Source organism: Chrysemys picta, chromosome 14 (assembly GCF_011386835.1).
Source record: "Chrysemys picta bellii isolate R12L10 chromosome 14, ASM1138683v2, whole genome shotgun sequence".
NCBI lineage: Eukaryota > Metazoa > Chordata > Testudines > Emydidae > Chrysemys > Chrysemys picta.
This window is the reverse complement of record NC_088804.1, coordinates 3,295,769-3,309,857: the sequence shown is the minus strand read 5'-3', so window position 1 is coordinate 3,309,857 and position 14,089 is coordinate 3,295,769. Positions and strand designations below refer to the sequence as shown.

General features: G+C 45.5%; 1 protein-coding gene across 2 annotated transcripts in view; it reads right to left on the bottom strand.

Moving 5' to 3' along the window:
* HYDIN (HYDIN axonemal central pair apparatus protein) overlaps positions 1-14,089 on the bottom strand; it is a 446,593-nt gene that overhangs the window by 134,340 nt on the left and 298,164 nt on the right. For both annotated transcript variants that reach the window (XM_065567801.1, XM_065567802.1), the window contains 4 exons: positions 7,601-7,714; positions 7,229-7,331; positions 3,263-3,382; positions 2,218-2,427 (listed from right to left, as the gene is read on the bottom strand). In XM_065567801.1, the coding sequence (XP_065423873.1) occupies positions 2,218-2,427; positions 3,263-3,382; positions 7,229-7,331; positions 7,601-7,714 (547 nt within the window). The remainder of the gene's footprint in view (positions 1-2,217; positions 2,428-3,262; positions 3,383-7,228; positions 7,332-7,600; positions 7,715-14,089) is intronic.

Genomic DNA, 14,089 nt, shown 5'->3' with positions numbered 1-14,089 from the left:
ACGAATGAATGTATCATTCACCCTCAGGGAAAGCATCCAGAACACTGGACTCTGCCCAACACTGCTTGGATGAACCTGGAGGATGTATACAGGAAAATGCTCCTTTGCCCAAGTATTTTTGGAACCTGCAGTAATTTTGGACCCCAGGTAATTCGATCCAAGGTACTTCGACTTCAGCTACGCTATTTACGTAGCTGAAGTTGCGTATCTTGGATCGATCCCCCCCCCCAGTGTAAACCAGCCCACTCTCTCACCCTGCTCCGGATCAGCTGTTTGTGGGGGGAGGGAGCAGCAGCCATGCAGCCTGGACACTGGGCAGGGTGAGTCTGCTTCTCGGGAAGGAAGCGATGTTTTTACAGGCTGCCTCCCAGATCTTCCTCCCTGTCCTCCTCCCGCTGCGCCCCCTGCCTGGCCCGGGGCCCCCTCCTCCCCTCAGCTCCCTCCTCCCACTTCCTCACTCCTTGCCCCTGGTGCCCCGTCCACGCTCCAACTCCTAATGGGGGCGAGGGACCTTGCACAGCAGCACCTGTGTCCTTCCTCCCAGATCCAGCCTGGGCTAGAGTAGCAGCCACCTGTCCCTCCAAGTCCTGGGAGCATCGGGCGGCTTAACACTAGTTTGGGAAATGCCCCTTCCAGCAGCTGCTGTCCCCTGAAGTGTGCAGGCACTGAGGGTCGGGGGGGGCCTTAACACTGCACCCCCACCTTTACTCATCCCCCACTGCTATAAGGGGGAGAGCGGTAAAGAGCTATTGCATCACCAGCACTCACAAGGGGAGAAACACTAAATAAATGCTAAATAATAATAAAGAAATAAAACACTAAAAGGCCAAAGAAATGCCTGTCCTTGACAGCAGCACAACCTCACTCCTTACCCCTCCCATGGGATACAAAAGAGGTGAGACGAAGATCCCAGACCCAAAATGGAACATGACCCTAAGTTGTAAGGGATGGGACTGTGGGCGTGCATTGCAGCTATATTTGGGCCTGCTAAGGAGGAGGAGGGGGGAATGGGAAATGAGAATAGGAAATAGGGAATGGGAAGGGAATAGGAAATGAGGACACAGGCAAGGCTCTGTGGCATCAGAGATGGGAAGGGGGACACAGGTTAATTTTTCTATCTACCCAATGGGACTCAGTGCTCAGTCTAAAAGATACCATCAGAGATGCCTAGTTTTGCAGTTCTCAAACTGTGGATTTGTGTCTCCAGAGGTAACATGCTTGTTAACAGCAAAAATGTTTTTAATAAATAAATAAATAAATAAATAATGTATAGAGGTGAGACATAACAGACCTCAACTCTACTGTCCCTCTGCAAATTTGTGTACACAGGGTCAACCCTTTACCTCTCTTTAAAAGTGAAAAGTTTCAAAAAGTTCAATGAATAAAAGATTGTTGGGGGCAGAATAGATCTGGACAAGGAAAAGTCTGGAGATAAATGTGAGAAGTGAGGGACATTTTTTTGTTGTTAAAATATTATGTTTGCTGTTGAAGGGAAAAAGTCCAGTATACTTAACATTGTTGTTTTAGTTAAATAAAACAATTTAAATGTCTGTCTGGTGATGTTCTCCGCCTAATCCAGCATGGCAAGAAAATCCTCCAAATATTAATGATTAACCTGTTGAATTGGAGATAGTTCACCTCCCAATGACTTCATAAATATCTGCTTCAATTATCTTTGGTAAATGAAATAACCAAACAATCATTCATTTTCTGATATAGCTATAGAACTCATTGGAAAAGTTTTCAAAATAAATCACGGTTTAAAAATGTATAGTGTGTACCTTCTAAAAATGAAACCTAAATCTATCTCTGATTTGTGAAGAATATGTTTTAAGGTTATAACAACCAAGAACGGACTTTTATGTAGAAACCCATGATTAAATCGAGTCTTCCTAACTAGTGATTTAAATCATGATTTAAATCACATCCACCCTGCCCGCTGTGCTCTTGCCCCTGTCCTCTTCATTCCCCGGGGGGCCCACAAATATGTTTGGCACCGGGCCCACAAAAAATTAATCCGGCCCTGGATACAGGTGTATATCGTGCAGAGGAGATTCTGCTGACAGTGAGAGAGGGGCTGTGAGGGGCCGTATAACGGTATCCAGAGACAGGGGCACCCTGTCAGAAGGGAACATATGACAGCACGGGATGATGGCACATCCGGCCAGTTGAATGGAAATTGGTGGCTCTGAAACTCAGGCCTCTCCTGTGTTTTACCTGCAGCCCATAGTCAATCTCCTTTATGTCAAAGGCGTAGCTGATGAGTGAAGCCTCTCCGCTCAGCATGATCTCATAGGTAGGGCCTCCCTCGACTTTGCACAGCGCCTTGGCCCGGGCAGTGATGTCGGCGTGGCCATAAAAGGTGAACGAGACCTGCTGACTCTCGCTGGGTTGCAGCATTCCATAGAGGGGCAAGATGTCAAACACCTGGTGGAGGGAGGATGGGGGGGGAGAGGGCGGAGCAAGGCAGACATGACACAGTTAAACATTTCAAAGTGCAGAAATCAATGGATAGCAACTTCAAAAGAGCTTCATCCTGTCAAATGCCCTGGCATTCTCCTCTGCACAGCAGTTGTTTGGAGCAAGGCACAGATGATACTGGCTCCTCCAGTGGAGGCAGGCACAAATGGAATGTTTCTAATCTCCGGCTTACAACCCCCCTGATCTAAACTGAAGGGGCATAGGGGATACGTAGTCTCCATGGTCACGAAGGCAGCATTAGTGCGGTCTTGGGTGGCAGGAGGTCCTCTCAGGTGAGGTTCCTCTTCACTGGAATTCCCAGCCCTTGAAGGGCCTTCAGACAAAGTAAGAGTCAGCAGAGCCCAATGCAAGACACAGGGACTCAGTTCGGCTTACTCCCAACACGCCTGATTTTGTTCCTGGGCTGTGTGCTAAGGCAAACCACTGCCAGAATTGTTATTATTAACCAATTACTTAGTGAAGGGATGAGTATTGAAGTCTTTACACTCTATCCAGGCAAAGCTTTTATTGAAATCAGTGAAAGTGAAGTCATTGGGAGTTTTCCCTCAGAAAGGTGTTACTGCTCTTCAGAAGAAAGGTTCTAAAAGATACATAGACTTTAAGGTCCATGAGTCTTAGAACCAGTTAACACATGTTGCAATGATGGCAGCATCGTACAGCGTGTGGTATAGGACATTTTGTGGGGCTGCTACAGGGGTGTGCCTGGGAATGATCCTTAGAAGTGAGGCAAGAGACAAGGGAGTGAGAGAACAGTCTTAAATCCAGTGAATCTCCTACTTACTTCTTCCACCCCTGTTGCAAGAAGGTCTTCCGACTCCACAAACCACAGTGATTCCTTGAGCTCCGCCGGGCTCTGAGTCAGAGAAATGCCTTCCACCCCATCGGCACCCACCATTAGCATCTAGGAAACAAGCAGCACAAGTTAGGGCAGTGGTTCTCAACCGGGTGAACGTGTACCCAGAGCTCTTCCAGGGGGTACATCAACTCATCTAGATATTTGCCTAGTTTTACCACAGGCTACATAAAAAGCACTAGTGAAGTCAGTACAAACTAAAATGTCAGACAATGACTTGTTTATACTGCTCTATATACTATACACTGAACTGTATGGGTCACCTGTGCAACCACACCAACCAAGCAGGCAATGCTGAATACACGACAGTATTTATATTCCAATTGATTTATTTTATAATTATATGGTGTCATAAACATACAGCTAAGGGTAGCATAAAATCCCTCTTTACCCTGTAAAGGGTTAATTCCTCTTTTACCTGTAAAGGGTTAAGAAGCTCAGATAACCTGGGTGGCACCTGACCAAAAGGACCAATAAGGGGAAAAGATACTTTCAAATCTGTGGGGGAAGGTTTTTTGTCTGTGTCTCCTGGAGTCAACAAGGAAACAGGGCAGGGAAAATACATCTCCCTAAGCCATATCTAAACTAAGCATCTAGTCTTGCAAAAATAGTAAGTAATAGCAAAAAATGCGTTAGATTACCTTTTGTTTTAGCTTGTAATTTTTCCCTGTGCTAAGAGGGAGGTTTATCCCTGTTTTTGTAACTTTGAAGTTTTGCCTAGAGGGGAAATTTTCTGTGTGTTTGAGTCTTTTGTTATTCTGTAAAGTACTTACCATCCTGATTTTACCGAGGTGATTCTTTTACCTTTTCTTTAATTAAAATTCTTCTTTTAAGAACCCAATTGATTTTTCATTGTTCCTAAAATCCAAGGGTTTGGGTCTGTGTTCACCTGTACCAAGTGGTGAGGATATTATTCTCAAGCCTTCCCCAGGAAAGGGGGGTGCAGGGCTTGGGGGAATAGGACTCCAAGTGGTCCTTTCCCCTGATTCTTTGTCTAAATCACTTGGTGGCAGCATACTGTTCAAGGCAAGGTGGAATTTGTGCCTTGGGAAAGTTTTTAACCTAAGCTGGTAAAATAAGCTTAGAGGGTCTTTCATGTGGGTCCCCACATCTGTACCCCAAAGTTCAGAGTGGGGAAGGAACCCTAATGTATGGTCAAAATGAGAAAGTCAGCAATTTGTTAGTAATAGTGTGCTGTGACACTTTTTGTATTTTTATGCCTGATTTTGTGAGCAAGTAGTTTAAGTGGGGTGAAACTTGGGGTGCACAAGACAAATCAGACTCCTGGAAGGGGTAATTGTCTGGAAAGGTTGAGAGCCACTGAGCTAGGGCAAGCAAACTGCCTCTCCCAATCTTGAGCCCACCCCTTCCTTTTCACAACGAACACTGCAGCCATTTTGCTCCTGGCTGGGTCAGTCTCTGAACATAGCACGCCTGCTGCATACATTATTGTATTACACATACATAGGTACATCTCATCAAAAGCCAAAGGCCCAGACCCAGGTTCAGAAAAGTGTGGGCACACAACTGATGTGCAAATGAAGCAAGAGGCGTAGTTAGGGCCATACTTAACTACTAATATATGCATTTACCTGGTTCACCTGTGCAACTGTAACCCACACACCTCCTGGGTGTGGTGGTCTGTCCCATCTAGTTGCACTTAGAGAGAGAGAGAGAGAAAATGTGTCTGCTCTACAGCCTTAGCTAAGAGCCTGTTGGCTTTTAGCTCATGCACTAAGCTCCAGAGGTCCCCAGTTCAATCCTGCCCAACGATGACAGGGGTCTGTTGGCGTTACACAACCAGAGCAACCAAGCAGACAATGTTGAATACACTACAGGCCTGCATTTGAAAACGCGGCTCACAATGTATTTATGGTCACTGAGCACCATTTTTCCCAGTCAAGAGAAAATTTCCAGAGTGAATATTCCATTATGATAGTTAAATTCTTAACAGTAACCACCTGGTGACCCTTAACTAGAACGTGCTGCAAACTTAATTTTGCCACCTCTTGAATTCTGTATGCTTCACAACGTCATAATGATACTATCCAGCTCTTCTCCACTATTTTTCATCAGTCAACCTCAAAACAAAGGAAGCCAGTAGCACAACTCCCATTTTACAGGTGGGGAAACTGTGGCACAAGAGGGAAATGACTTGCCCAAGGTCACCCAGCAGACCAGTGGCACAGCTGGGAATAGAACCCAGGTCTCCGGAGTCCTGTGCTCTATCCATTAGGAAATACTGCCTTCCTTTCATCTTAATGTTCCATTAACATATTCTCTTCAGTGGGATACAGAACTAGGAGGCAATTCTGATAAACATTAACATCAATGTCTAAAGAAGCAAGGCTAACAGCTAAAGGTCAGAGAACTGAAGAGAATTTTCAAAGCCATGCATAAGAATTTAGCAAATGACAGACTTTGTGCCTTTCTCTCCAAAGCATCATTTCACACAAGTACCTGTTGACTTTCCTTGTCACCATCCCCCATGGATTAAGAGATACAGGAAGAGGGTAGCAACTACATCAGTAGGCAGTTCTAGCTGGATTTGAGCCAGTGTGGGGTGTTTGTAGGTCAGTCCTCAGTGTAGATTGCATTAGAAAAGACTAGGAAGTTAGAAGAACAGGAGGACTTGTGGCACCTTAGAGACTAACAAATTTATTAGAGCATAAGCTTTCGTGGACTACAGCCCACTTCTTCGGATGCATATAGAATGGAACATATATTGAGGAGATATATATACACACATACAGAGAGCATAAACAGGTGGGAGTTGTCTTACCACCTCTGAGAGGCCAATTAATTAAGAGAAAAAAAAAAAACTTTTGAAGTGATAATCAAGCTAGCCTAGTACAGACAGACAGTTAGATAACAAGTGTGAGAATACTAACAAGGGGAGACAGATTCAATGTCTGTAATGGCTCAGCCATTCCCAGTCCTTATTCAAACCGGAGTTGATTGTGTCTAGTTTGCATATCAATTCTAGCTCAGCAGTTTCTCGTTGGAGTCTGTTTTTGAAGTTTTTCTGTTGTAATATAGCCACCCGCAGGTCTGTCACTGAATGACCAGACAGGTTAAAGTGTTCTCCCACTGGTTTTTGAGTATTTTGATTCCTGATGTCAGATTTGTGTCCATTAATTCTTTTGCGTAGAGACTGTCCGGTTTGGCCAATGTACATGGCAGAGGGGCATTGCTGGCACATGATGGCATATATCACATTGGTAGATGTGCAGGTGAACGAGCCCCTGATGGTATGGCTGATGTGATTAGGTCCTATGATGATGTCACTGGAATAGATATGTGGACAGAGTTGACATCGGGGTTTGTTACAAGGATAGGTTCCTGGGTTAGTGGTTTTGTTCAGTGATGTGTGGTTGCTGGTGAGTATTTGCTTTAGGTTGGGGGGTTGTCTGTAAGCGAGGACAGGTCTGTCTCCCAAGATCTGTGAGAGTAAAGGATCATCTTTCAGGATAGGTTGTAGATCTCTGATGATGCAGAGGAAGTTAGAAGCTACTTGTGTAAATTAGGGAGAGAGTCAGTAACTGCTTTTGAAGTTAGTATGTAAACACAGGCCTAGCCTGGTGCTGGGTGAGAATTAGATCAGTGGAGAAGAGAGGTGTGATTTTTCAAAGTGCTTAGTGTCAGCCTAATTTAGCTCTCGTTAAAGTTAATGGGAGTTTTACTACTGAGACGCTGTGAAGAGCAGAGTTAGAGCGATGCAGTGAGTGTTTGAAAATCCCACCCTAGATGTATGACCTACCAAGTCAGCAGGCAATTTGGAAGGTTTAAAGGTAGGGAAGGTGACTAGTCTGATTCTGCTGGAGTGAGCAGGTCAAGCAGGTGAATGACTCGGACTTCATGGGATCCAGGCAGTAGGGCTAGAGGAATTGATACCTTTATTTCTGAGGAATCATTTCTGTCCAGCGGCTCTTTGCGTTGGGTCTCCTCTTCACTCGTCCCATTGGCATGTTTCTCCACATCCATCTCTCTGGAGTTTCTGGGGAAACATACGGAGAGAAAAGGAATAAGTCACCAGAGCTTTACCAAGTGTCCAATAGATGTTTATCTCCTGCAGCCCGCACTAGTGGGAAATCAAACTGGGAAACGCACAAGTCCCACTGGGTTGCTGGGAAAGGCCATCTGTGACCGCCAGATCCTCTAGGACGGCCCTGACAGCTCACAGACGGGACGGTTGTGGTGGAATGGGTCCCCTACAGAAAGCTCTGTCAGAATCCGACGCTTGAGGCTGACAATTTCGGTACAAACCTCACAGAGATGTTGCTGTCAGTTTGTTCTGAGGCTGCCTGGGGTTCCTGCTGAGTTTTCTGCTCATTTGTTGGTTCGGGTTCAATGATGGACTTACGTCCTCCAGGGCTGAACCTTGAAAATGAAATTAGGTTTAAACATGAGCATGCTGTGAAAATGCCTGTACCCGAGGGGGCAAATATTGATTTGAAATTCCCAGAGCTCCATGCAACCGCTCCCAAACTTGGCAGGGTGAGGTCCCAGGACGGGTGCTGATGTCTCTATGGGTACATCTGCCTGGCAATCAGGAGGCATGATTGCTGCATACGTAGGCATATCACAGCTAGCCTAGACTGAGCTAGCTGGCTACAAACAGTAGTGTAGCTGTGGCAGCCTGGGCTAGCTACTGGAGTACAATCCCACCCGGGACCCGGGTACGTACTTGGACAGCTAGCCCATGCTACCATGGCAACATTACTAATTTCACTGAGCTCCTTTGATCAATGCTCGCTCAGGTGTGCCTATGAATACTGTCCGGATTGCAGTGCAGACATACCCTATGCATGAAACTGCTCAACTGTCACTGCTCCCAGCTGCTGCGGGAACTGAGTACAAGTACCTAATGGACAACATTGAGTATTTCAGGCTGTAAAGAGGAGGGCAGGTCATGCTGCACCTCACAGAGAGGCCACTTTCCATGCACATACTGTGTGGCCGTGTATTGGGGCAGCTGCTCCATTCTGGGGTGGAAGGGGTTAAAGCAAGCCAGCGAAGCTGCGCAGCGCCACAGCCAATCCTGGAAGGGCCTATTGGGAGCCAATCAAGTGGTGACTTAAAAGCAGCCAATCATGGCCAGGCTGGGCCCTATAAGAAGGCTGCAGGGCAGAGGGGAGCTCAGTCTCTCCCTAGAGGGCAAAGGGAGAAGAACTGGCTCTTAGAGAAGCACCTAAGATAGAGCAGAGCAGGGCAGGGCAGGGTGACCAGATAGCAAGTGTGAAAAATCGGGACAGGGGGTGGGGGGGTAATAGGAGCCTATATAGAAAAAACTCCCAAATATGGGGACTGTCCCTATAAAATCGGGACATCTGGTCACCCTGGGGCAGGGTCAACAGAGGATGGGAGAGCTCTGGGTTGACGACTGCCAGACTGGGGCCCTTACACAAAGGGGCAGAGAAGGTGATGGGGAAGTGGCCCAGGGAAGTAGGTAGTAGAGGAGAGTTGGAGGAGTAAGTGGCTGTGGCTAGAGGGTCCCTGGGTCGGGGCCTGGACTGGGGGGCCTGGCCTCCCCTCTTTCCCCCCCACTTGCCAGTGATGAGTGGCTAAGCCAGACTGCAGTTTGCCCTTGGAGGAAGGGGCTAGACTGAGGACTGAGGTGAGTGAGGACTGAGATCCAGAAGCTGCTGGTCCCTGGAAGGGGGGAGAGCCAGCGGAGCGGGCACAGCCGGAGGGCAGTGTCCAGAAGCAGACGCTGTGGTCTGGGAGTGACGTGGGTCTGACTGTGAGGACAGTGGAGACCACGAGAGTAACGGTGAGCGAGATACCACTAGCGAAGGCGTACTGCTGAAAGAGCTAATTCCCAAACCAACCAGCAGGAGGTGCCACTGTGGTGAGTCTGCACCCCGTTACAGGCCAATGTTGGTGTCTTTGCATTTCATTGGAGCAAAGAACTAAGGGGGAAAAATACTGATGTACTGATACTAGGAGTAATGGTCTCAAGTTGCAGTGGGGGAGGTCTAGGTTGGATATTAGGAAACACTATTTCACTAGGAGGGTGGTGAAGCACTGGAATGGGTTCCCTAGGGAGGTGGTGGAATCTCCTTCCTTAGAGGCTTTTAAGGTCAGGCTTGACAAAGCCATGGCTGGGATGATTTAGTTGGTGTTGGTCCCCCTTTGACCAGGGGTTGGACTAGATGACCTCCTGAGATCCCTTCCAACCCTGATATTCTATGATTCTATTGCGGGGCAGTGAGGTGTTGGGAAAAGAGAGGAAGAGGGCACGTTAAAGATTTGATTCTCTTGCCTCACCAAAAAAAAGGCTATGCTGAAAAATGAGAGGCAGTGCATTTTCTGTGCAAGGAAACTATACCTGTGGAAGAAAGAGGTGTGTGTGTGTGTGTCATTACAGAGGGGTCACCTTCTAGCTAGAGCATTGCATCCCAATGAACACTACATCCAGAGCCTTAAAACCAGTCACTCACCCAAATCAGACATGTGCATCACAGCTAACTCTCTACGTGGCAAGGCTAAGCACGTCTAAGGATCTTAGTGGCATTGCACCACAGTCTATTTGTAAATAGCTCCAATTAGTAACATCCACTTGCTGTAACTTTCTTCTATCTGGAGGCCAGTGGCCTTTGAAAGGGTGAGAATTTCTTTCTGACAGGTCTTTCTGACTGCATCTACACTAGACTTTTATCCCTGAAATGCCTATTGTAGCTGCCACAGGTACAGGTCCCCGGGTAGTAGCAATGATCTGAACTCTAGTGTAGACAAAGCACTGGCACCAATGGCCTTCCAACCACATCACCTAGCTCTGCTCAGAGCACGTGGAGACAGTTGAAAAAGAACAGCATCCCCCAGAGCCTTGTTTACACTACAGCAAACCACCACTGTGCTATATCTGCCCGAGTGATGATGGGGAATTCCCTGGGGGGGGGGGGGAATCTAATGTTAGAAAAGGCCTCAGAGCACAAGGGAAAACAAATCAAGTGCTTCCAGTGACAGCTTTACAACTACATGTGCTGCTGACTGGCATAAGTGAGGAGCAAACATAGCAGCGGCAATACGAAGTGACTTTGAGAGTAAGCTTTGGTCCTTCTAGGTTAATATCCACAAATCCCTGACAGACGCCCCCCGGGTTACGCAAACCCGACTTACGCAAATCCGCATTTACGGAAAAAGTTCCGTAAGCTAGAAATGGTAATGGTAATGGTGGGGTTTTTTTTTCTTTTTTTTTGAGTAACGGTCGGGTATACGTTTCCAACTTACACAAAACCGGAGTTACACAAGGCGTTCCAGAACGGAATGCTTGCGTAAGTCGGGGAGCGTCTGTATTTGACTGTATTTGTAATCTTAGTTGCCTGCGTCTTGAAAACAGAATTTAGGGCTAAATTTCAAAAAGATGCAGATAGACACCAAGAGGGATTTATTCTTTAGGTGCCTAAATAACTTTGAAAATCTGGCCCCGGGAGCCTAGGTCCCATAGACTCTTAATGAAATTTAGGCTCCTAAGTGCCTAAGTCACTTTTGAAAATGAGATTTAATCTCCTAAATCACTTAGGTACTTTTGAAACTTTGACCCTTCATCAGCTAGTCAATGCTTGGCATTTGCTAGTCGAGCTTTGTGCCTCGTTCCCAAAGCTGCATGGTGCTGTTTCAGTTTCCTCATTGGCTGTTGTGTCCTTTGCAAGTCACTTACATTTGTACCTGAAACAAGCTTCATTTTGCCATAAAATGATCTTTTATTCCCTTAACTAACTGAATCTTGGCTACAGGCTTGAAATCAGAAAAATTTTGGCAGGGGGCAAAGTTGTGTCAGCATATAGAACATTATATGTGATTAAATGATATCCCACAAAAAGTTGGGGCGAGGGAGAAGTGGAGCATAGAGACAAAAAATTGGGGACAGTGGGGCAAACCAAGGTTGGGGGAGGACTGCACCTCTTAATCCATAGCAAATGATGCCCCTGCCTGAAATGTGCTTCTGATGAACATTTCTAATCTCAACATTTCACTCATATGAACTCTCATGAGAGGAGAACAAGTGTGAACATTTCTGAACTGCAATCCAGAGGGCCCAGAAATGACTGTGAATCCTTCCCCTCCCCATGTACTCAGCTAGGGTCTAAACTCCTCTTGGTTCCACTGATTTCATTCATTGATTTCCATGGAAGTGAGGAGGTCTTTGAGGGTCTGGGCCTAGGCCAGAACATTTTGGCCATCCCTTTTGGTTATGCCCACACTGCTAGCTATGCTGCCTTCTAACGAGAAGCCTTGTGATAAATACTGCAGTTAATAGCAACTCACGAGAAGAGTAAAGCCCCCGAGATGGAAAATCTATAGTCACTTATTAAATTATGCCCAGATTTATAGAACAGCTTAAGGCAACTTCATTGGACCACAGAGCCTAGATAATAACAATATCGTTCATCCTAAAGTGGAAGCCCTCTGGGATGCCACGCTGGAAGATAATATGACTGGGAGCTTCTGCTAAGGAGAAGCACAAAACCACTAAGACTTTTACCAGCGGAAAAAAAATGAATAACAAGAAGTGAAACACTTAAAATATGGGAGTGAGATCATCCTCAGGGAACTGACAGGGGCCACAGGAAAGCTTATTACTCACAGTTAAGACAATAAACTCCATAGGGTTGGAACAAAAGGCAATTGCTGTTTTAGAAAAGCAAAAGGGATGGGAGGGGATACAAGACTGAGAGAATACCGGAATGAAATTCCAGAATCCTCAATCAGTCCATAGGCAACTCTCTCACTGAGATTAATGGGAGTTTTGTCTAAGTAGGAACTTCAGGAAATGGCCCAAAAAAGAGAGGAGGAAGTGGGGAATGGCTTCACAATGGCTCATCTCCTCCAAACTCCATCAGAGTTGGTTTCACGGAGACATCCCCTAAGCTCCTCATCTGATCTTTCCCCTTATTTCCTTTTGTGCCTCATGCCTTCAATTGTCCAGCATCATACTGATCAATCGTCCTTCCAGAGCAGGGCTGGAGAAGAGCAGAGGAGAGGAAGGCTGGTCCAGAGGCTAATGTGCTAGCCTGGGATTCCAGCCACCCAGAGTCAAGTTCCTTCTCTGCCAGAGACCTAGGGCAAATAGATTAGGGTACACTGCACTCAGACAGTGTGACTGAAGCACGTGTAGATACACCTGAGTTAGCTGGAGTACCAAGAGCAATGAAGCAATGGTAGCACACAAGTATGTCAAATGAAAGAGAGGCCCATCCAATTACATCATGTAATGGCAAACAGCTAAAAAGTGACAAGTTTTAAAAGTGCTTATATACAAATGCTAGAAGTCTAAATAATAGGATGAGTGAAACTAGAGTCCCTCGAATTAAATGAGGATATTGATATAATAGGCATTACAGAAACTTGGTGGAATGAGGATAATCAATGGGCCACAGTAATACCAGGGTACAAAATATATCAGAAGGACAGAACAGGTCGTTTTGGGGCGGGAATGGCACTATATGTGAAAGAGCCTAGAATCAAAAGTAGTAAACATTTTAAATGAACCAAACTGTTCCATAGAATCTCTATGGATAGTAATTCCATGCTCTAATAATAAGAATATAGCAGTAGGGATATATTACCGACCACCTGGCCAGGATGGTGATAGTGACTGTGAAATGCTCAGGGAGATTAGAGAGGCTATAAAAATAAAAAAAACTCAATAACAGGGGATTTCAACTATCCCCATATTGACTGGGTACATGTCACCTCAGGACGGGATGCAGAGATAAAGTTTCTTGACACCTTTAAACGACTGCTTCTTGGAGCAGTTAGTCCTGGGACCCACCAGATGAGAGGCAATTCTAGATTTAGTCCTAAGTGGAGCACAAGATCTGGTCCAAGAAGTCATTATAGCTGGACCGCTTGGTAACAGTGACCATAATATAATTAAATTTAAACAACCCTGTGGCTGGGGAAACACCACAGCAGCCCAACACTGTAGCATTTAATTTCAGAAAAAGGAACTACACAAAACTGAGGAAGTTAAACAGAAATTAAAAGGTACAGCACCAAAAGTGAAATCCCTGCAAGCTGCATGGAAACTTGTTAAAGACACCATAATAGAGGCTCAACTTAAATGTATCCCCAAATTAAAAAACATAGTAAGAGAACCAAAAAAGTGCGACGGTGGCTAAACAACCAAGTAAAAGAAGCAGTGAGAGGCAAAAAGGCATCCTTTAAAAAGTGGAAGTTAAATCCTAGTGAGGAAAATAAAAAGGAGCATAAACACTGGCAAATGAAGTGTAAAAATATAATCAGAAAGGCTAAAAAAGAATCTGATGTACTGCTAGCCAAAGACTCAAAGTAATAGCAAACACATTTTTAAGTACATCAGAAACAGGAAGCCTGTTAAACAACCAGTGGAGCCACTGGATGATCAAGATGCTAAAGGAGCACTCAAGGACGATAAGGCTATTGTGGAGAAACTAAATGAATTCTTTGCGTCAGTCTTCATGGCTGAGGATGTGAGAGATTCCCAAACCTGAGCCATTCTTTTTAGGTGACAAATCTGAGGAACTCCCAGATTGAGGTGTCATTAGAGGAGATTTTGGAATAAATTGATAACCTAAACAGTAATAAGTCTCCAGGACCAGACGGTATTCACCCAAGAGTTCTGAAGGAACTCAAATGTGAAATTGAAGAACTACCAACTCTAGTCTGTAACCTATCATTTAAATCAGCTTTGCTACCAGATGACTGGAGGATAGCTAATGTGATGCCAATTTTTAAAAAGGGCTCCAGAGGTGATCCCAGCAATTACAG